The 24,902-nt window shown below is 43.9% G+C and overlaps 1 protein-coding gene across 1 annotated transcript in view; it reads left to right on the plus strand.

The window, feature by feature from the left end:
- The window catches only part of LOC135532465 (sarcalumenin-like), a gene marked incomplete at its 3' end in the record, with an annotated part of 46,985 nt that extends 22,910 nt beyond the window's left edge, over positions 1-24,075 (plus strand). The window contains exons 2-6 of the mRNA XM_064959969.1: positions 11,609-11,713; positions 13,286-13,381; positions 15,373-15,402; positions 21,986-22,102; positions 23,842-24,075. Of these exons, the coding sequence (XP_064816041.1) occupies positions 11,609-11,713; positions 13,286-13,381; positions 15,373-15,402; positions 21,986-22,102; positions 23,842-24,075 (582 nt within the window). The remainder of the gene's footprint in view (positions 1-11,608; positions 11,714-13,285; positions 13,382-15,372; positions 15,403-21,985; positions 22,103-23,841) is intronic.
- Between the last annotated feature and the right edge of the window lie 827 nt (positions 24,076-24,902).

The raw sequence follows: 24,902 nt of genomic DNA on the forward strand, positions 1-24,902 counted from the left end.
CTGGGAGACGGAGAGACAGACATCTCTCTGGGCCTGGGAGACGGATAGACCGGTATCTCTCTGGGCCTGGGAGACGGATAGACAGGAATCTCTCTGGGCCTGGGAGACGGATAGACAGGAATCTCTCTGGGCCTGGGAGACGGATAGACCGGTATCTCTCTGGGCCTGGGAGACGGATAGACAGGAATCTCTCTGGGCCTGGGAGACGGATAGACAGGAATCTCTCTGGGCCTGGGAGACGGATAGACCGGTATCTCTCTGGGCCTGGGAGACGGATAGACAGGAATCTCTCTGGGCCTGGGAGACGGATAGACCGGTATCTCTCTGGGCCTGGGAGACGGATAGACCGGTATCTCTCTGGGCCTGGGAGACAGACAGGAATCTCTCTGGGCCTGGGAGATAGACAGGAATCTCTCTGGGCCTGGGAGACGGATAGACCGGTATCTCTCTGGGCCTGGGAGACGGATAGACCGGTATCTCTCTGGGCCTGGGAGACAGACAGGAATCTCTCTGGGCCTGGGAGACAGACAGGAATCTCTCTGGGCCTGGGAGAGAGACAGGAATCTCTCTGGGCCTGGGAGACAGATAGACAGACATCTCTCTGGGCCTGGGAGATGGATAGACAGGAATCTCTCTGGTTCTGGGAGACAGATAGACAGACATCTCTCTGGGCCTGGGAGAGAGATAGACAGGAATCTCTCTGGGCCTGGGAGATGGATAGACAGACATCTCTCTGGTTCTGGGAGACGGAGAGACAGACATCTCTCTGGTTCTGGGAGACGGATAGACAGACATCTCTCTGGGCCTGGGAGACGGATAGACAGGAATCTCTCTGGGCCTGGGAGACGGATAGACCGGTATATCTCTGGGCCTGGGAGACAGACAGGAATCTCTGGGCCTGGGAGACGGATAGACAGGAATCTCTCTGGGCCTGGGAGACGGATAGACAGACATCTCTCTGGGCCTGGGAGACGGATAGACAGGAATCTCTCTGGGCCTGGGAGACGGATAGACCGGTATCTCTCTGGGCCTGGGAGACGGATAGACAGACATCTCTCTGGTTCTGGGAGACAGATAGACAGACATCTCTCTGGTTCTGGGAGACGGAGAGACAGACATCTCTCTGGGCCTGGGAGACGGATAGACCGGTATCTCTCTGGGCCTGGGAGACGGATAGACAGGAATCTCTCTGGGCCTGGGAGACGGATAGACAGGAATCTCTCTGGGCCTGGGAGACGGATAGACCGGTATCTCTCTGGGCCTGGGAGACGGATAGACAGGAATCTCTCTGGGCCTGGGAGACGGATAGACAGGAATCTCTCTGGGCCTGGGAGACGGATAGGCCGGTATCTCTCTGGGCCTGGGAGACGGATAGACAGGAATCTCTCTGGGCCTGGGAGACGGATAGACCGGTATCTCTCTGGGCCTGGGAGACGGATAGACCGGTATCTCTCTGGGCCTGGGAGACAGACAGGAATCTCTCTGGGCCTGGGAGATAGACAGGAATCTCTCTGGGCCTGGGAGACGGATAGACCGGTATCTCTCTGGGCCTGGGAGACGGATAGACCGGTATCTCTCTGGGCCTGGGAGACAGACAGGAATCTCTCTGGGCCTGGGAGACAGACAGGAATCTCTCTGGGCCTGGGAGAGAGACAGGAATCTCTCTGGGCCTGGGAGACAGATAGACAGACATCTCTCTGGGCCTGGGAGATGGATAGACAGGAATCTCTCTGGTTCTGGGAGACAGATAGACAGACATCTCTCTGGGCCTGGGAGAGAGATAGACAGGAATCTCTCTGGGCCTGGGAGATGGATAGACAGACATCTCTCTGGTTCTGGGAGACGGAGAGACAGACATCTCTCTGGTTCTGGGAGACGGATAGACAGACATCTCTCTGGGCCTGGGAGACGGATAGACAGGAATCTCTCTGGGCCTGGGAGACGGATAGACCGGTATATCTCTGGGCCTGGGAGACAGACAGGAATCTCTCTGGGCCTGGGAGACGGATAGACAGGAATCTCTCTGGGCCTGGGAGACGGATAGACAGACATCTCTCTGGGCCTGGGAGACGGATAGACAGGAATCTCTCTGGGCCTGGGAGACGGATAGACCGGTATCTCTCTGGGCCTGGGAGACAGACAGGAATCTCTATGGGCCTGGGAGACGGATAGACAGGAATCTCTCTGGTTGTGGGAGACGGATAGACAGGAATCTCTCTGGGCCTGGGAGACAGATAGACCAGTATCTCTCTGGTTCTGGGAGACAGATAGACCGGTATCTCTCTAGGCCTGGGAGACAGATAGACCGGTATCTCTGGGCCTGGGAGACGGATAGACAGGAATCTCTCTGGGCCTGGGAGACAGATAGACCAGTATCTCTCTGGTTCTGGGAGACAGATAGACCGGTATCTCTCTAGGCCTGGGAGACAGATAGACCGGTATCTCTCTGGGCCTGGGAGACGGATAGACAGACATCTCTCTGGGCCTGGGAGACAGACAGGAATCTCTCTGGGCCTGGGAGACAGACAGGAATCTCTCTGGTTGTGGGAGACGGATAGACAGGAATCTCTCTGGGCCTGGGAGACGGATAGACAGGAATCTCTCTGGGCCTGGGAGACGGATAGACCGGAATCTCTCTGGGCCTGGGAGACAGACAGGAATCTCTCTGGTTGTGGGAGACGGATAGACAGGAATCTCTCTGGGCCTGGGAGACGGATAGACCGGAATCTCTCTGGGCCTGGGAGACAGACAGGAATCTCTCTGGGCCTGGGAGACAGACAGGAATCTCTCTGGTTGTGGGAGACGGATAGACAGGAATCTCTCTGGGCCTGGGAGACGGATAGACAGGAATCTCTCTGGGCCTGGGAGACGGATAGACCGGAATCTCTCTGGGCCTGGGAGACAGACAGGAATCTCTCTGGTTGTGGGAGACGGATAGACAGGAATCTCTCTGGGCCTGGGAGACGGATAGACCGGAATCTCTCTGGGCCTGGGAGACAGACAGGAATCTCTCTGGTTGTGGGAGACAGATAGACAGACATCTCTCTGGTTCTGGGAGACGGAGAGACAGACATCTCTCTGGGCCTGGGAGACGGATAGACCGGTATCTCTCTGGGCCTGGGAGACGGATAGACAGGAATCTCTGGGCCTGGGAGACGGATAGACAGGAATCTCTCTGGGCCTGGGAGACGGATAGACCGGTATCTCTCTGGGCCTGGGAGACGGATAGACAGGAATCTCTCTGGGCCTGGGAGACGGATAGACAGGAATCTCTCTGGGCCTGGGAGACGGATAGACCGGTATCTCTCTGGGCCTGGGAGACGGATAGACAGGTATCTCTCTGGGCCTGGGAGACGGATAGACCGGTATCTCTCTGGGCCTGGGAGACGGATAGACCGGTATCTCTCTGGGCCTGGGAGACAGACAGGAATCTCTCTGGGCCTGGGAGATAGACAGGAATCTCTCTGGGCCTGGGAGACGGATAGACCGGTATCTCTCTGGGCCTGGGAGACGGATAGACCGGTATCTCTCTGGGCCTGGGAGACAGACAGGAATCTCTCTGGGCCTGGGAGACAGACAGGAATCTCTCTGGGCCTGGGAGAGAGACAGGAATCTCTCTGGGCCTGGGAGACAGATAGACAGACATCTCTCTGGGCCTGGGAGATGGATAGACAGGAATCTCTCTGGTTCTGGGAGACAGATAGACAGACATCTCTCTGGGCCTGGGAGAGAGATAGACAGGAATCTCTCTGGGCCTGGGAGATGGATAGACAGACATCTCTCTGGTTCTGGGAGACGGAGAGACAGACATCTCTCTGGTTCTGGGAGACGGATAGACAGACATCTCTCTGGGCCTGGGAGACGGATAGACAGGAATCTCTCTGGGCCTGGGAGACGGATAGACCGGTATATCTCTGGGCCTGGGAGACAGACAGGAATCTCTCTGGGCCTGGGAGACGGATAGACAGGAATCTCTCTGGGCCTGGGAGACGGATAGACAGACATCTCTCTGGGCCTGGGAGACGGATAGACAGGAATCTCTCTGGGCCTGGGAGACGGATAGACCGGTATCTCTCTGGGCCTGGGAGACAGACAGGAATCTCTATGGGCCTGGGAGACGGATAGACAGGAATCTCTCTGGTTGTGGGAGACGGATAGACAGGAATCTCTCTGGGCCTGGGAGACAGATAGACCAGTATCTCTCTGGTTCTGGGAGACAGATAGACCGGTATCTCTCTAGGCCTGGGAGACAGATAGACCGGTATCTCTCTGGGCCTGGGAGACGGATAGACAGGAATCTCTCTGGGCCTGGGAGACAGATAGACCAGTATCTCTCTGGTTCTGGGAGACAGATAGACCGGTATCTCTCTAGGCCTGGGAGACAGATAGACCGGTATCTCTCTGGGCCTGGGAGACGGATAGACAGACATCTCTCTGGGCCTGGGAGACAGACAGGAATCTCTCTGGGCCTGGGAGACAGACAGGAATCTCTCTGGTTGTGGGAGACGGATAGACAGGAATCTCTCTGGGCCTGGGAGACGGATAGACAGGAATCTCTCTGGGCCTGGGAGACGGATAGACCGGAATCTCTCTGGGCCTGGGAGACAGACAGGAATCTCTCTGGTTGTGGGAGACGGATAGACAGGAATCTCTCTGGGCCTGGGAGACGGATAGACCGGAATCTCTCTGGGCCTGGGAGACAGACAGGAATCTCTCTGGGCCTGGGAGACAGACAGGAATCTCTCTGGTTGTGGGAGACGGATAGACAGGAATCTCTCTGGGCCTGGGAGACGGATAGACAGGAATCTCTCTGGGCCTGGGAGACGGATAGACCGGAATCTCTCTGGGCCTGGGAGACAGACAGGAATCTCTCTGGTTGTGGGAGACGGATAGACAGGAATCTCTCTGGGCCTGGGAGACGGATAGACCGGAATCTCTCTGGGCCTGGGAGACAGACAGGAATCTCTCTGGTTGTGGGAGACGGATAGACAAGAATCTCTCTGGGCCTGGGAGAGAGATTGACAGGAATCTCTGGGCCTGGGAGACGGACAGGAATCTCTCTGGGCCTGGGAGATGGATAGACAGGAATCTCTCTGGGCCTGGGAGAGAGATAGACAGGAATCTCTCTGGTTCTGGGAGACGGATAGACCGGTATCTCTCTGGGCCTGGGAGACGAATAGACCGGTATTTCTCTGGGCCTGGAAGACAGATAGACAGGAATATCTGTGAATATCCTGCCTGCAGCTTCTATGAAAGGACTTGTATGGTAGCTACGCAGCCTGTGGCTAAGTTTGAGGGAAGGTGCTTGCAGTACAACTGATATTGGCCACTTTAATAAATGGAACACTAGTCACTTTAACACTAGTCACTTTAATAATGCCACTTTAATAAATGGAGCACAAGTCACTTTAACAGTAGTCACTTTAATAAATGGAGCACAAGTCACTTTAACACTAGTCACTTTAATAAATGGAGCACTAGTCACTTTAACACTAGTCACTTTAATAAATGGAGCACTAGTCACTTTAACACTAGTCACTTTAATAAATGGAGCACAAGTCACTTTAACACTAGTCACTTTAACAAATGGAGCACTAGTCACTTTAACACTAGTCACTTTAATAAATGGAGCACTAGTCACTTTAACACTAGTCACTTTAATAAATGGAACACTCGTCACTTTAATAAATGGGACACTCGTCACTTTAACACTAGTCACTTTAATAAATGGAGCACTAGTCACTTTAATAAATGGAACACTAGTCACTTTAATAAATGGAGCACTAGTCACTTTAACACTAGTCACTTTAATAAATGGAACACTTGTCACTTTAACGCTAGTCACTTTAACACTAGTCACTTTAATAAATGGAGCTCTAGTCACTTTAATAAATGGAACACTAGTCACTTTAATAAATGGAGCACTAGTCACTTTAATAAATGGAACACTAGTCACTTTAATAAATGGAGCACTAGTCACTTTAATAAATGGAACACTAGTCACTTTAATAAATGGAGCACTAGTCACTTTAACACTAGTCACTTTAATAATGCCACTTTAATAAATGGAGCACAAGTCACTTTAACAGTAGTCACTTTAATAAATGGAGCACAAGTCACTTTAACACTAGTCACTTTAACAAATGGAGCACTAGTCACTTTAACACTAGTCACTTTAATAAATGGAACACTAGTCACTTTAATAAATGGAGCACTAGTCACTTTAATAAATGGAACACTAGTCACTTTAATAAATGGAACACTCGTCACTTTAACACTAGTCACTTTAATAAATGGAGCACTAGTCACTTTAATAAATGGAACACTAGTCACTTTAATAAATGGAACACTAGTCACTTTAACACTAGTCACTTTAATAAATGGAGCACAAGTCACTTTAACAGTAGTCACTTTAATAAATGGAGCACAAGTCACTTTAACACTAGTCACTTTAACAAATGGGACACTCGTCACTTTAACACTAGTCACTTTAATAATGCCACTTTAATAAATGGAGCACAAGTCACTTTAACAGTAGTCACTTTAATAAATGGAGCACAAGTCACTTTAACACTAGTCACTTTAATAAATGGAGCACTAGTCACTTTAACACTAGTCACTTTAACAAATGGGACACTCGTCACTTTAACACTAGTCACTTTAATAAATTGAGCACTAGTCACTTTAATAAATGGAACACTAGTCACTTTAATAAATGGAGCACTAGTCACTTTAACACTAGTCACTTTAATAATGCCACTTTAATAAATGGAGCACAAGTCACTTTAACACTAGTCACTTTAACAAATGGAGCACTAGTCACTTTAACACTAGTCACTTTAATAAATGGAGCACTAGTCACTTTAATAAATGGAACACTAGTCACTTTAATAAATGGAGCACAAGTCACTTTAACAGTAGTCACTTTAATAAATGGAGCACAAGTCACTTTAACACTAGTCACTTTAATAAATGGAGCACAAGTCACTTTAACACTAGTCACTTTAATAAATGGAGCACTAGTCACTTTAACACTAGTCACTTTAACAAATGGGACACTCGTCACTTTAACACTAGTCACTTTAATAAATTGAGCACTAGTCACTTTAATAAATGGAACACTAGTCACTTTAATAAATGGAGCACTAGTCACTTTAACACTAGTCACTTTAATAATGCCACTTTAATAAATGGAGCACTAGTCACTTTAATAAAAGGAACACTAGTCACTTTAACACTAGTCACTTTAACACTAGTCACTTTAATAAATGGAACACTAGTCACTTTAATAAATGGAGCACTAGTCACTTTAATAAATGGAGCACTAGTCACTTTAATAAATGGAACACTAGTCACTTTAATAAATGGAGCACTAGTCACTTTAATAAATGGAACACTAGTCACTTTAATAAATGGAACACTAGTCACTTTAACACTAGTCACTTTAATAAATGGAGCACAAGTCACTTTAACAGTAGTCACTTTAATAAATGGAGCACAAGTCACTTTAACACTAGTCACTTTAACAAATGGGACACTCGTCACTTTAACACTAGTCACTTTAATAATGCCACTTTAATAAATGGAGCACAAGTCACTTTAACAGTAGTCACTTTAATAAATGGAGCACAAGTCACTTTAACACTAGTCACTTTAATAAATGGAGCACTAGTCACTTTAACACTAGTCACTTTAACAAATGGGACACTCGTCACTTTAACACTAGTCACTTTAATAAATTGAGCACTAGTCACTTTAATAAATGGAACACTAGTCACTTTAATAAATGGAGCACTAGTCACTTTAACACTAGTCACTTTAATAATGCCACTTTAATAAATGGAGCACAAGTCACTTTAACACTAGTCACTTTAACAAATGGAGCACTAGTCACTTTAACACTAGTCACTTTAATAAATGGAGCACTAGTCACTTTAATAAATGGAACACTAGTCACTTTAATAAATGGAGCACAAGTCACTTTAACAGTAGTCACTTTAATAAATGGAGCACAAGTCACTTTAACACTAGTCACTTTAATAAATGGAGCACAAGTCACTTTAACACTAGTCACTTTAACAAATGGGACACTTGTCACTTTAACACTAGTCACTTTAATAAATTGAGCACTAGTCACTTTAATAAATGGAACACTAGTCACTTTAATAAATGGAGCACTAGTCACTTTAACACTAGTCACTTTAATAATGCCACTTTAATAAATGGAGCACTAGTCACTTTAATAAATGGAACACTAGTCACTTTAACACTAGTCACTTTAACACTAGTCACTTTAATAAATGGAACACTAGTCACTTTAATAAATGGAGCACTAGTCACTTTAATAAATGGAGCACTAGTCACTTTAATAAATGGAACACTAGTCACTTTAATAAATGGAGCACTAGTCACTTTAATAAATGGAACACTAGTCACTTTAATAAATGGAACACTCGTCACTTTAACACTAGTCACTTTAATAAATTGAGCACTAGTCACTTTAATAAATGGAACACTAGTCACTTTAATAAATGGAACAAACCGATCACTTTAACACTAATCACTTTAATAAATGGAGCACTAGTCACTTTAATAAATTGAACACTAGTCACTTTAATAAATGGAGCACTAGTCACTTAAATAAATGGAGCACTAGTCACTTTAATAAATGGAACACTAGTCACTTTAACACTAGTCACTTTAACACTAGTCACTTTAATAAATGGAACACTAGTCACTTTAATAAATGGAGCACTAGTCACTTTAATAAATGGAGCACTAGTCACTTTAATAAATGGAGCACTAGTCACTTTAATAAATGGAACACTAGTCACTTTAACACTAGTCACTTTAACACTTGTCACGCCTTGGTCTTAGTATTTTGTGTTTTAGTTAATTAGTTGGTCAGGCCAGGGTGTGACATGGGTTTATTGTTTGTTGTATTTCTTAGTGGGGGTTTTTAGTTATTGGGATTGTGGCTGATTAGGGGTGTTTGTTGCATAGGTTTGGCTGCCTGAGGCGGTTCTCAATCAGAGTCAGGTGATTCTCGTTGTCTCTGATTGGGAACCGTATTTAGGTAGCCTGGGTTTCATTTTGTATTTCGTGGGTGATTGTTCCTGTCTCTGTGTTAGTGTTCACCAGACAGGCTGTATAGGTTTTTCACGTTCCGTTTGTTGTTTTTTGTATTTATAAGTTATTTCGTGTATCGTCATTTGTTCCAATAAAGAACATTAGTAACCAACATGCTGCATTTCGGTCCGACTCTCTTTCGACAAACGAAGTACGTCGTTACAACTTGTCACTTTAACACTAGTCTCTTTAACACTAGTCACTTTAATAAATGGAGCACTAGTCACTTTATTAAATGGAACACTAGTCACTTTAATAAATGGAACACTAGTCACTTTAATAAATGGAACACTATTTTTTATTTTTTTTACCTTTATTTAACCAGGCAAGTCAGTTAAGAACAAATTCTTATTTTCAATGACTGCCTAGGAACAGTGGGTTAACTGCCTGTTCAGGGACAGAACGACAGACTTGTACCTTGTCAGCTCAGGGGTTTGAACTTGCAACCTTCCAGTTACCTTCCGGTTACTAGTCCAACGCTCTAACCACTAGGCTACCCTACCCTATTCCACTTTAATAAATGGAACACTAGTCACTTTAATAAATGGAACACTAGTCACTTTAATAAATGGAACACTAGTCACTTTAATAAATGGAACACTAGTCACTTTAATAAATGGAACACTAGTCACTTTAATAATGCCACTTTAAGAATGTTTACATATCTCACATTACTCATCTCATAAGTACTGTTATCCTTCACTATCTATTGCATCTTAGCTGCTCATCTATATATTTTATTACTATATATTCTCATCCCATTCCTTTATTAGATTGTGTGTATTAGGTTTAGCTGTGGAATTAGTTAGATATTAAGTTTTGTTGTGGAATTATTCAATTTGACCTGTTAGATACCGCTGCACTGTTGGATCTAGAAGCATAAGAATTTCTACACTCACAATAACATCTGCTAACATGTGTATGTGACCAATAACATCTGCTAACCATGTGTATGTGACCAATAACATTTGCTAACCATGTGTATGTGACCAATAACATCTGCTAACCATGTGTATGTGACCAATAACATCTGCTAACCATGTGTATGTGACCAATAACATCTGCTAACCATGTGTATGTGACCAATAACATCTACTAACCATGTGTATGTGACCAATAACATCTGCTAACCATGTGTATGTGACCAATAACATCTGCTAACCATGTGTATGTGACCAATAACATTGGCTAACCATGTGTATGTGACCAATAACATCTGCTAACCATGTGTGTGTGACCAATAACATCTGCTAACCATGTGTATGTGACCAATAACATCTGCTAACCATGTGTATGTGACCAATAACATCTGCTAACCATGTGTATGTGACCAATAACATCTGCTAACCATGTGTATGTGACCAATAACATCTGCTAACCATGTGTATGTGACCAATAACATCTGCTAACCATGTGTATGTGACCAATAACATTGGCTAACCATGTGTATGTGACCAATAACATCTGCTAACCATGTGTATGTGACCAATAACATCTGCTAACCATGTGTATGTGACCAATAACATCTGCTAACCATGTGTATGTGACCAATAACATCTGCTAACCATGTGTATGTGACCAATAACATCTGCTAACCATGTGTATGTGACCAATAACATCTGCTAACCATGTGTATGTGACCAATAACATTGGCTAACCATGTGTATGTGACCAATAACATCTGCTAACCATATGTATGTGACCAATAACATCTGCTAACCATGTGTATGTGACCAATAACATCTGCTAACCATGTGTATGTGACCAAAACATTTGATTGGATTTGACATCACACAGGGTTGTTTTCCTCAGTTTATACAACAGAACATATCACTTCTATTCATCCTCTGGCTTTGTTATTCACATACTGTATGGTGCCACTGACTGACTTTTCACAGTTGTTCATTTCGTAGTTGTTGTTTCTTATGCTTTAGAATCCATTGGTCATTTTATTTCTAGATTGACACCCATCCCTGTAGACCCCAGCAATAGAGAGACAGGGACAGCACTTTGACTGATTGAAATGACCCTTGATGTAGCATGGTGGTAATTGGCCACTGTAGAGCCTCTACTGGAACCTTTACGACGCGCAACTGTCAGCACCTCTCTCTCTGTCAATTCAGTTACATTTAAAGGGCTTTATTGGCGTGGGAAACATATGTTTACATTGCCAAAGCAAGTGATATAGATAATTAACGGTCACACACACACGTTTTGTCCTAAAACAGGATTTACAATCTCAGGAAGTAGTGCACTATGTATGGAATAGGGAACCATTTGGGAGGCAGGAGCCATAGAGGGGGGTCATACCAGTAAATGATGCCACTTTTGGGCTGTGATTGCAAATAATGTTTTAGCACATACGAACCTTTCCCATTTCCCCCCTACCAGCCTCATCTGTCATTGCCAGTTAATCCAGTCCAATGTGCAAAGATTCACTATCAGAGACTGACTTGAGATCTGCTGTTTCTCTCCACAGAGGAGGAGGGGGAGGATGTCCCGAGCCACATCCTGAGGGACAGATCACACATCGACGAGACACTGAGGCTGGCCTCTGAGGAGAACGCAGCAGAACACTATCATGGTAGATAATAGCTTAAATATATTACTGAGGCTTAGAGTTGTTCCTGGTCAGGTCACGTGGTAAAGAAAAACTCCTGTCCCTAAATATCAAGTATGATCACATCTTAATAGGCTGTAGAGCTTTAGATATTGTTGTCGTTATCAAATGTCATTGTTGAGCATTAGCATTATTACAAAGATATTGTGAGATACAAGAAGACATGCAGTAGAGCACTTTGCAGATATTCACAAGACATTTTTGCACCTGGTGTGACATGGGACATGTACCAAATAGCACCATATTCCCTGTGTAGTGCACTTCCTTTGAGCAGGGCCCATATGGCTTTGATCAAAAGTAGTGCACTAAATAGGGAATAGGATGCCATTCGGGATGCAGATTTGGTTCTGAATTTGTCGTGTTATGTCTATTAATTACCTGTCAAATACCAGTAGTGTTATTACAGAGAAAAATGAATATTTCTGTTTCGATAAATGTACTCAGTATGTTCCCTGTCCTGCTCTGATGTGTCATTATACTAATATATGGGTTAATGAAGCACATCATAGAAAGTAATGATGGGTGAACCTCTATGGGTCTGTGGGTACTTGCCTGTGTATGGGTGCGTTACAAATTACACCCTAGTCCGTAAATAGTGCACTACTTTTCACCAGGCTCATAGGTCTCTGGTAAAAAGTAGTGCACTATATAACGAATAGGGTGGTTTTTGGCACGCAACCTATAGCTTTAGTTAGAGAAAGAAACACGTGGTGCCAGAGCCTTAATGGACCTCTTCTCCATTAGCGCTAATGGGTAACATCGTTAGTGTTAACGAGTCCCAAATCTTCTGTTTTTAATCTGTTTTCCTTTTATCTCCCTCCCTCTCTCTCTCTCTCTCCCTCCCTCTCTCTCTCTCTCTCTCTCTCTCTCCCTCTCTCTCTCTCCTTCCATCCCTTTCTCTCTCTCTCTCCCTCCCTCCCTCTCTCTCTCTCTCTCTCCACCCCTCTCTCCACCCCTCTCTCTCTCTCTCCCTCCCTCTCTCTCCATCCCTCTCTCTCTCTGAACTCTCCAACTCAATCTCATTCTATAATGACTTGTTTGTTACTTAATCTAACATTTTCTTACCGTTCTTCCTCTCCTGTTTAACTGAAACTCCTGTACTCTACCTCGCTGTCTCCTTTCATCTACACTCCTTATCATCTTATTATGTTTCCTTCTCTTACCCGTGTCTTACCTTCTCTTATCTTCTCTTACCCGTGTCTTACCTTTCTTCTTCCATGAACCAACTCTACCTCCCTCCCTCTATCTCATTCCATCTACATTCCTTCTTACCATGGATACCAGGGTTCAAATACTTTGACTCTTGGGGGTGCCCAATACCACACTTAAAATATATAGACTCTTGGGGTTGCCCGAAGCCACTTGGGGGTGCCCGACATTGATATTTTTGAGAATTATGGGGGGGCTTACATTGATATTTAAATTCATATGCTGGTCCTAATTGTTATGGGGGATGCCCAGCCTCTCTTATCCCCCACTGTAATTTGAACCCTGTTCTTACCATCCTCCCCTCATTCTCTTTCTCTCCCCCCCCAGCTGCTATTCAGAAGTTACGTAAGATCTACCACTCAGCCATCAAGCCCATGGAACAGGCCTATAAGTACAACGAGCTCAGAGCACATGAGATCTCAGGTACAGTGAGGGCTTTGCTTGGCACACTGTTTCAGGTTGTTAGTGTGTGTTGGCTTGATCTCAGATCTGTTTATGCTATCATGTCACCTTTTCATTTATTAGTTGACATGATAGCACAAACAGATCTGAGATCAAGCCAACACACACAAGTGTGTGTGTGTGTGTGTGTGTGTGTGTGTGTGTGTGTGTGTGTGTGTGTGTGTGTGTGTGTGTGTGTGTGTGTGTGTGTGTGTGTGTGTGGACTGGTTTCCTTGTTTGGGTTGACATGGCGAGAGTGTAGGCATGTTCAACTTTTTTGATTTTGTTTTAAAGATTTTTAAAGGTTTAAAAGTGAAGTACCTTAATATAACTCTTACTGCAGTATTGTTATAGATGTTACTAAGCAGTTATTATAACCCATGTTGTGCATTATAATGCATTATGCATAGCCCATAAGGTGTTAGAAAAGGCATTATAATGCATTATAAACAGGATAGGAGGTGTTAATGTTATTTTGATAACATGTCTTCAGGGGGATGACTTTCCCTCCTCCCTTGGTCAACCTGTGCAGACCCAACTGCACTTCCCCGTCTTGAAGCAAAGCTCGCCCTCTTGTGGCTTGGCATGGTCTTTAACCTACATACAAATACTGAACCTCCTGACATAATCAGAATAAAAGGTTTTATATGAAGCGCTAAGCCGTCCCAGAATATTCAGATACTGTGTTAAAAAGGTTTAGAGGGAGCCAGGTGTTATCGAAGCAATGGTTTGTTCCCTTGACTGAGAAATTCCTTGAAGATGTTGCTTTGTCTCTCTCTTTACTGTAATTTGACTAATTGTCACATAATGAATTAAACTGTGTGGAGTGCAGTGCACAGGAAGGAACACATAATGAATTGAACTGTGTGGAGTGCAGTGCACAGGAAGGAACACATAATGAATTGAACTGTGTGGAGTGCAATGCACAGGAAGGAACACATAATGAATTGAACTGTGTGGAGTGCAATGCACAGGAAGGAACACATAATGAATTGAACTGTGTGGAGTGCAGTGCACAGGAAGGAACACATAATGAATTGAACTGTGTGGAGTGCAGTGCACAGGAAGGAACACATAATGAATTGAACTGTGTGGAGTGTAGTGCACAGGAAGGAACACATAATGAATTGAACTGTGTGGAGTGTAGTGCACAGTAAGGAACACATAATTAATTGAACTGTGTGGAGTGTAGTGCACAGGAAGGAACACATAATGAATTGAATTGTGTGGAGTGTAGTGCACAGGAAGGAACACATAATGAATTGAACTGTGTGGAGTGCAGTGCACAGGAAGGAACACATAATGAATTGAACTGTGTGGAGTGCAGTGCACAGGAAGGAACACATAATGAATTGAACTGTGTGGAGTGCAGTGCACAGGAAGGAACACATAATTAATTGAACTGTGTGGAGTGCAGTGCACAGGAAGGAACACATAATGAATTGAACTGTGTGGAGTGCAGTGCACAGGAAGGAACACATAATGAATTGAATTGTGTGGAGTGCAGTGCACAGGAAGGAACACATAATGAATTGAACTGTGTGGAGTGCAGTGCACAGGAAGGAACACATAATGAATTGAACTGTGTGGAGTGTAGTGCACAGAAAGGAACACATAATTAATTGAACTGTGTGGAGTGTAGTGCACAGGAAGGAACACATAATGAATTGAATTGTGTGGAGTGTAGTGCACAGGAAGGAACACATAATGAATTGAACTGTGTGGAGTGCAGTGCACAGGAAGGAACACATAATGAATTGAACTGTGTGGAGTGCAGTGCACAGGAAGGAATGATCCCACAGATCCCCCCCCCGCCGCCGCCGCCGCCACCTGTTGTCAAGTAACCTTCAACTTCATCCATTATAGATCTGCATGTTTGACACTTCCAGTTAAACATGATTATGCCCCGACATTTCTCCTTCCCTCTCACTTTCCCTCCCTCATCCCCACCTCATCCCCACCTCACCTAACAGGCGGACGAACACTGGGGGATGGGAACACAGGTTGGTATAGTTGGGGGACCTTTGCCGAAGCATGGCACTGGCTGAAGTGCTCACCCCCCTCTTTCACACTCCCGGGACCCCAGCCATTGGTCCTTGGTATGGACCAGTTTGGTTGTTTGGCGCAACCAAATGATCATGTATGTCACAATTGTCATCAGTTGTGACATGGGCATTTTCATTCACATCACTTTGAACTGCTGTAAACTTGAGCAGAAATCATTTGCATTTCAAAGAACTACTGTAATGGAAAATGAAAGTAATGTAGGAGGTCATTTTATGAATCTGATTATATGACTGAACGTTCACAAAACAATTGAGGGACATATTTCCCCTTGATACTAAGTAAATACAGTATACAATTCTAACTCAGTCTCTAAATTCTATACTAATCAATTAGGGGAGATCCTCAATCTGCAGTTACACATGGAAGGATTCCCTGAGGTCTGGTCCATTACAATTGGGATGCTTAAAGGCACTACCCCATTGGATCAAAGATGTACAGAGTCCTACAGCATTCAAACATGCCTTTAGTGTCAACAACCGGCATGTACATGTCTGGGGGAGGGTCGGGGTTCAGTTGGTGCAATGGGGGGTGCATGTGCAGCACTGGCTTAAGCAAAATGAGCAGGTAAGGGTGGGAGAGAGGGACATAAAAATACAAGGAAATGACCTTGAAAGCATGTTTTGGAACTGAATTACATTTGCCAAACTTCTGATCATTTTCTAGCCTTTGTACGTGGATTGCCTATCCTAGACAGTCTTTTAATAAACTTTAAATACAAATATCATCAATGGATACAAGACTCGCCATTAAGTGTTTTGTTCACAAAACATGAAAACATTGTTTCCATCAGAAGAGAAAAAATGCAAATATGTTCACTGCTTCTGACAATGAACAAATACAAGGGCACAAGGTTGTAAAAAGCACCATCAGTATTAAATCCTATACAACCTGGGGAAAGTTCTATAGATCTAATCAACTTTTAGACTCTCTCTGTAATTCTGACATGCAGAGATACAGACAATAACATCTGGTCGCTTCTTGTCGTCATCTCCGACAACCTCCCATTACAAAGCTTGCTTTGGTTTGGCTGAAGGCCGATCCATTCATTTCATAGGTTATATATCCTCCTCTGTGTTCACCTTTCCTTTTTACTGCTGGGGCTTGTTTTTCTGCTTGGCGATGAAAAGTCACCAGACCTTCTCCAGTCTATGGCAGCAGAACAGCCTCAGGTAGAATACAGGGAATTGGACTGTGATGATACACGTGCCAATGAATGTTAATATTATCAAGTGCCAATGAAAGCCTCAAAGCCTCAATATTATCAAGTGACTGCAAAGAAATACATAGATTTTATGGAATCTTTTACAAGACAGACTAACGTTCTGTTTTGTCAGCATGGCGGAAGACATATGAAGGTTGTGCTCATCTTTCATCAGGCATTATGTTATTTTGATGAATGCATTTGTAGTTTTGAATGTTTCATATCGTTTTTCTGAATGTAATTACTGTTTTGAATCGGAAACTCGTTTTTGAAAATGCATTTAAAATGCAGTTCTATATCTTGTGTTCACCGTTTTGACAATCGGACAATGTTATTCCAAGAAATGCTTTCAAAAGGTTTAGAAAAACTGTGATTGGATGGCGTCATGGGTATAATTGGTCATCACTGGATAATCTTATAGTACCCCTCCTTGAATGAAAATTGGCAATTTCTTTACTTCTGTCCCATGTTTTGGGAAGGGATCACCATTACCTGGCTTTCCAACCAAGGTGCATGAATTGAGGAGCGAACTGAGGTAAACAGGAAATTCAGCAACACTCCCATGTTTTGGACTAAACTTTTCCATCCACTGTGTGAGTGACAGAATAGTTTCGCAACACATTCGACAGACAGTGGGTTCATTTTTCTACAAAACGTCCTGCTTTTTAATCTCTTTTTTCCCTTTTTTTATTATTATTTTTGACACCTTTTTAGTCTTTTTACTTCTGACTGAATTACAAATAGATCTACACAGACAGGACATAGTGATCCAGCCCAACAAACACTATGTCCACTCACACTCACCCTGTCATGTTGCTGTTCTGTCTGTCATGTTCCTGTTCTGTCTGTCATGTTCCTGTTCTGTCTGTCTGTGTTCCTGTTCTGTCTGTCATGTTGCTGTTCTGTCTGTCATCCTGTTCTGTCTGTGTTCCTGTTCTGTCTGTCATGTTCTTGTTCTGTCTGTCATGTTGCTGTTCTGTCTGTCATGTTGCTGTTCTGTCTGTGTTCCTGTTCTGTCTGTCATGTTGCTGTTCTGTCTGTCATGTTGCTGTTCTGTCTGTCATGTTGCTGTTCTGTCTGTCATGTTGCTGTTCTGTCTGTCATGTTCCTGTTCTGTCTGTCATCCTGTTCTGTCTGTCATGTTCTTGTTCTGTCTGTCATGTTGCTGTTCTGTCTGTCATGTTGCTGTTCTGTCTGTCATGTTGCTGTTCTGTCTGTCATGTTCTTGTTCTGTCTGTCATGTTCTTGTTCTGTCTGTCATGTTGCTGTTCTGTCTGTCATGTTGCTGTTCTGTCTGTCATGTTGCTGTTCTGTCTGTCATCCTGTTCTGTCTGTCATGTTCTTGTTCTGTCTGTCATGTTCTTGTTCTGTCTGTCATGTTGCTGTTCTGTCTGTCATGTTGCTGTTCTGTCTGTCATGTTGCTGTTCTGTCTGTCATGTTGCTGTTCTGTCTGTGTTCCTGTTCTGTCTGTCATGTTGCTGTTCTGTCTGTCATGTTCCTGTTCTGTCTGTCATGTTGCTGTTCTGTCTGTGTTCCTGTTCTGTCTGTTATGTTGCTGTTCTGTCTGTCATGTTCCTGTTCTGTCTGTCATGTTCTTGTTCTGTCTGTCATGGTCCTGTTCTGTCTGTCATGTTCCTGTTCTGTCTGTCATGTTCTTGTTCTGTCTGTCATGTTGCTGTTCTGTCTGTGTTCCTGTTCTGTCTGTCATGTTGCTGTTCTGTCTGTGTTCCTGTTCTGTCTGTCATGTTGCTGTTCTGTCTGTCATGGTCCTGTTCTGTCTGTCATGTTCCTGTTCTGTCTGTCATGTTCTTGTTCTGTCTGTCATGTTGCTGTTCTGTCTGTGTTCCTGTTCTGTCTGTCATGTTCCTGTTCTGTCTGTCATGGTCCTGTTCTGTCTGTCATGTTCTTGTTCTGTCTGTCATGGTCCTGTTCTGTCTGTCATGTTGCTGTTCTGTCTGTCATGTTCCTGTTCTGTCTGTCATGTTCTTGTTCTGTCTGTCATGGTCCTGTTCTGTCTGTCATGTTGCTGTTCTGTCTGTCATGTTCCTGTTCTGTCTGTCATGTTGCTGTTCTGTCTGTCATGTTGCTGTTCTGTCTGTCATGTTCTTGTTCTGTCTGTCATCCTGTTCTGTCTGTCATGTTGCTGTTCTGTCTGTCATGTTGCTGTTCTGTCTGTCATGTTGCTGTTCTGTCTGTCATGTTGCTGTTCTGTCTGTCATGTTCCTGTTCCTGTCCTGTCTGTCATGTTCCTGTTCTGTCTGTCATGTTGCTGTTCTGTCTGTGTTCCTGTTCTGTCTGTCATGTTGCTGTTCTGTCTGTCATGTTCCTGTTCTGTCTGTCATGTTGCTGTTCTGTCTGTCATGTTGCTGTTCTGTCTGTCATCCTGTTCTGTCTGTCATGTTGCTGTTCTGTCTGTCATGTTGCTGTTCTGTCTGTCATGTTGCTGTTCTGTCTGTCATGTTCCTGTTCCTGTTCTGTCTGTCATGTTCCTGTTCTGTCTGTCATGTTGCTGTTCTGTCTGTCATGTTGCTGTTCTGTCTGTCATGTTCTTGTTCTGTCTGTCATGTTGCTGTTCTGTCTGTCATGTTGCTGTTCTGTCTGTCATGTTGCTGTTCTGTCTGTCATGTTGCTGTTCTGTCTGTCATGTTGCTGTTCTGTCTGTCATGTTGCTGTTCTGTCTGTCATGTTGCTGTTCTGTCTGTCATGTTCCTGTTCTGTCTGTCATGGTCCTGTTCTGTCTGTCATGTTCTTGTTCTGTCTGTCATGTTGCTGTTCTGTCTGTCATGTTGCTGTTCTGTCTGTCATGTTGCTGTTCTGTCTGTCATGTTGCTGTTCTGTCTGTCATGTTCTTGTTCTGTCTGTCATGTTCCTGTTCTGTCATGTTCCTTTTCGGTCTGTCATGTTGCTGTTCTGTCTGTCATGTTCCTGTTCTGTCTGTCATGGTCCTGTTCTGTCTGTCATGTTCCTGTTCTGTCTGTCATGTTCCTGTTCTGTCATGTTCCTTTTCGGTCTGTCATGTTGCTGTTCTGTCTGTCATGTTCCTGTTCTGTCTGTCATGTTCCTGTTCCTGGTCTGTCTGTCATGTTCCTGTTCTGTCTGTCATGTTGCTGTTCTGTCTGTGTTCCTGTTCTGTCTGTCATGTTGCTGTTCTGTCTGTCTGTGTTCCTGTTCTGTCTGTCATGTTGCTGTTCTGTCTGTCATGTTGCTGTTCTGTCTGTCATGTTGCTGTTCTGTCTGTCATGTTGCTGTTCTGTCTGTCATGTTCCTGTTCTGTCTGTCATGGTCCTGTTCTGTCTGTCATGGTCCTGTTCTGTCTGTCATGTTGTTGTTCTGTCTGTCATGTTGCTGTTCTGTCTGTCATGTTGCTGTTCTGTCTGTCATGTTGCTGTTCTGTCTGTCATGTTCTTGTTCTGTCTGTCATGTTCCTGTTCTGTCATGTTCCTTTTCGGTCTGTCATGTTGCTGTTCTGTCTGTCATGTTCCTGTTCTGTCTGTCATGGTCCTGTTCTGTCTGTCATGTTCCTGTTCTGTCTGTCATGTTCCTGTTCTGTCATGTTCCTTTTCGGTCTGTCATGTTGCTGTTCTGTCTGTCATGTTCCTGTTCCTGGTCTGTCTGTCATGTTCCTGTTCTGTCTGTCATGTTGCTGTTCTGTCTGTGTTCCTGTTCTGTCTGTCATGTTGCTGTTCTGTCTGTCTGTGTTCCTGTTCTGTCTGTCATGTTGCTGTTCTGTCTGTCTGTGTTCCTGTTCTGTCTGTCATGTTGCTGTTCTGTCTGTCATGTTGCTGTTCTGTCTGTCATGTTGCTGTTCTGTCTGTGTTCCTGTTCTGTCTGTCATGTTGCTGTTCTGTCTGTGTTCCTGTTCTGTCTGTCATGTTGCTGTTCTGTCTGTCATGTTGCTGTTCTGTCTGTCATGTTGCTGTTCTGTCTGTGTTCCTGTCCTGTCTGTCATGTTCCTATTCTGCTTCTTTCTTCCATGTTGCTCCTCTGTGTTTGTCTGAGATCATTGGCAGTATGCTGCTGCTAAGATATATTTAGTTGTTTGTCCAGTAACTAGGCTGTCTTACTATGTTTAGTGACTCTGCCCAGCACAGACTTGGGATGCATCTGCACCCTACACCCTATATAGTGCACTACTGAGGACAAAGTACAATACACTGACTGCACAAAACATTAAGAACACCTTCCTAATATTGAGATGCACCTCCTTTTCCCCTCAGAACAGCCTCAATTCATCAGGACATGGACTCTTCAAGGTGTCGAAAGCGTTCCACAGGAATGCTGACCCATGTGGACTCCAATGCTTCCCACAGTTGTGTCAAGTTGGCTGGATGTCCATTGGTTGGTGGACCATTTGTGATACACATGGGAAACTGTTGAGTGTGAAAAACCCTGCAGCGTTGCAGTTCTTCACACACTAAAATCGGTGTGCTTGGCACTTACTGCCATACTCTGTTCAAAGGCACTTAAATATTTTGTCTTGTTTATTCACCCTCTGAATAGCACACATATACAATCCATGTCTCAATTGTCTCAAGGCTTGAAAATCCTCCTTTAACCTGTCTCCTTCCCGTTGATTGAAGTGGATTTAACAAGTGACATCAATAAGGGATCATAGCTTTCACCTGGATTCACCTGGTCAGTTTCTCTCATGGAAAGAGCAGGTGTTCATAATGTTTTGTCCACTCAGTGCATGCCTACGCTCTGTGCCAGACATAGAAATGGGAATGCCACATTGCAGGGCATGTCTAACATACTGTATATAAATTGCATCACCATCAAGCTAATGAAAGCAACTCCGGTGAAGAACTACAATTTCTATAGTTGCACGTGGTCGAGCTTTGCTGTCATATGCTACTTTATTGTCTGTCACCTACAAGCATGTGCACCATGCAGCCTGTGGTTGAGGAAGCATCAAGCCTGCATCCCATTGGCCATTGCACTGGTTCCTGACCCCTACAGTTGAGAACATGTTCTCAGACACAGAGAGGTCTGGAACGTTTGCAATACATGCTGGAATTTCTACGTTGTCAGCTGGCCAGCTTAGAACAACTCTAGTTTTCGTTGACCATCTTAAGAACATCGACTTACTTTCAGGGAAGCATCTTATTCTCTTTATTAGAGTGTAATTGTGGGTAACAGTATGCCAGCGGTTGTTTCCATTTGAATACACTCCCGGTGAACAGGCTGTTGTGATTTATCAGATTAGGTTTCAGACGTACTGGAGTGGCTCTATGTCTCTGGTCTTCCATGTCGTCATGAGTGCAGTGAACCTCCATGGCTCTAACCAGCATCACCTCCTCCTCTCTCTACCTGACAGATGGGGAGATCACCTCCAAGCCCATGGTGTTGTTCCTTGGGCCCTGGAGTGTAGGCAAGTCCTCCATGATCAACTACCTGCTTGGCCTGAAGGACAGCCCCTACCAGCTGTACACAGGTAAGCCCCTTCAAACTTCACCTGGTTTCTGATATACCCGGTTTCTGATATACAGTGCCTTGCGAAAGTATTCGGCCCCCTTGAACTTTGCGACCTTTTGCCACATTTCAGGCTTCAAACATAAAGATATAAAACTGTATTTTTTTGTGAAGAATCAACAACAAGTGGGACACAACATTGCAAAACGTTATGTTTGGCGTAAAAGCAACACAGCTCATCACCCAGAACACACCATACCCACTGTCAAACATGGTGGTGGCAGCATCATGGTTTGGGCCTGCTTTTCTTCAGCAGGGACAGGGAAGATGGTTAAAATTGATGGGAAGATGGATGGAGCCAAATACAGGACCATTCTGGAAGAAAACCTGATGGAGTCTGCAAAAGACCTGAGACTGGGACAGAGATTTGTCTTCCAACAAGACAATGATCCAAAACATAAAGCAAAATCTACAATGGAATGGTTCAAAAATAAACATATCCAGGTGTTAGAATGGCCAAGTCAAAGTCCAGACCTGAATCCAATCGAGAAGCTGTGGAAAGAACTGAAAACTGCTGTTCACAAATGCTCTCCATCCAACCTCACTGAGCTCGAGCTGTTTTGCAAGGAGGAATGGGAAAAAATTCAGTCTCTCGATGTGCAAAACTGATAGAGACATACCCCAAGCGACTTACAGCTGTAATCGCAGCAAAAGGTGGCGCTACAAAGTATTAACTTAAGGGGGCTGAATAATTTGCACGCCCAATTTTTCAGTTTTTGATTTGTTAAAAAAGTTTGAAATAACCAATAAATGTCGTTCCACTTCATGACTGTGTCCCACTTGTTGTTGATTCTTCACAAAAAAATACAGTTTTATATCTTTATGTTTGAAGCCTGAAATGTGGCAAAAGGTCGCAAAGTTCAAGGGGGCCGAATACTTTCGCAAGGCACTGTACCTGGTTCGGATATACCTAGTTTCTGATATACCTGGTTTCTGATATACCTGGTGTCTGATATACCTGGTTTCTGATGTACCTGTTTTTTCACCTGGTTTCTGATATACCTGGTTTCTGATATACCTGGTTTCTGATATACCTGGTTTCTGATGTACCTGTTTTTTCACCTGGGTTCTGATGCACCTGTTTTTTCACCTGCTTTCTGATATACCTGGTTTCTAATATACCTGGTTTCTGATATACCTGGTTTCTGATATACCTGTTTTTTCACCTGGTTTCTGATATACCTGGTTTCTGATATACCTGGTTTCTGATAAACCTCGTTTCTGATGTACCTGTTTTTTCACCTGGTTTCTGATGTACCTGTTTTTCAAATCAAATCAATATATTTGTCACATGTGCAGAATACAGAAGGTGTAGATCTTTCTGTGAAATGCTTACTTACAAGCCCTTAACCAACAATGCAATTTTAAGAAAATATTGTTTAGAAAATATTTAGTAAATAAAGTATTTTTTAAAGTTACACAATAAAATATAAATAACGAGGCTATATACAGGAGGTACCAGTACCGAGTCAATGTGCGGTTAGTTGAGGTAATTGAAGTCATTTAGGTTTTTCACCTGGTTTCTGATGTACTTAACTCTTCACTCTACCTACTTACTACTCCTCTTCTGCTCTATCATCTTCTCTCATTCTTCTCTGCATCTTCTCCTCTTTCCTGTTCCCCTTTTCCATCCCCCTCTCTCACATCTTTCTCTTCCCCCGTTTCATCCCTCTCCCGTCTTTCTCTCCCTCTGTATGCCAGGTGCTGAGCCCACTACCTCTGAGTTCACCGTGATCATGCACGGCGAGAAGACCCGCTCCATAGAGGGTATCGTCATGGCGGCCGACAGCTCGCGCTCCTTCTCGCCCCTGGAGAAGTTTGGGCAGAGCTTTCTTGAGAAGCTGATTGGCATTGAGATGCCCCACAAGCTGCTGGAGCGCGTCACCTTCGTGGACACGCCTGGAATCATTGAGAACCGCAAGCAGCAGGAGAGAGGTAAGGCACACAGAGAGCAGGAGCGCTGAAGATCTTGTAGCAAATTCAGGCGGCAGCACGACCGGGGCTCAAACACAAGTCATTGCGACTGTCAGTCCAACAGCTTTGCCATGGTTGTTTTCGTCGCTACAGTATCTTCAGTTCAAATTCACAAGAACATGAAATATTAAACATGATCACCTCTTATCATCATATAGAACGAGGAAGTTTAAGACAGCGGTGACCCCTAAAAACCTGTCAACATCTAAGATTTATGTGTCACGCCTTGGTCTTAGTATTTTGTGTTTTAGTTAATTAGTTGGTCAGGCCAGGGTGTGACATGGGTTTATGTTACTGTATTGTCCTGTTGGGGTTTTTGGTTGATTAGGGGTGTGTTTAGTTTAGGTTTGGCTGCCTGAGGCGGTTCTCAATCAGAGTCAGGTGATTCTTGTTGTCTCTGATAGGGAACCGTATTTAGGTAGCCTGGGTTTCACTGTGTATTTCGTGGGTGATTGTTCCTGTCTCTGTGTAGTTTCACCAGATAGGCTGTAATTAGGTTTCACGTTCCGTTTTGTTGTTTTGTATTTGTATCGTCATTTGTTTCATTAAAAACATGAGTAACCAACACGCTGCATTTCGGTCCGACTCTCTTTCGACAAACGAAGAACGCCGTTACATTATGTTACACAATTAGACCTATACATCTATCTACATCAATAAATAATCATCAGTGTTATGTCATAATAATCTACATTCATTTTAAGATGTAAGTCGCCCTGGATAAGAGCATCTGATAAATGCCTAAAATAGAAAATAGAAGAATGGACATTTAGAATCAATCTAGCCTC

The sequence above is a fragment of the Oncorhynchus masou genome, unplaced genomic scaffold (assembly GCF_036934945.1).
Source record: "Oncorhynchus masou masou isolate Uvic2021 unplaced genomic scaffold, UVic_Omas_1.1 unplaced_scaffold_1867, whole genome shotgun sequence".
Classification (NCBI taxonomy): Eukaryota; Metazoa; Chordata; class Actinopteri; order Salmoniformes; family Salmonidae; genus Oncorhynchus; species Oncorhynchus masou.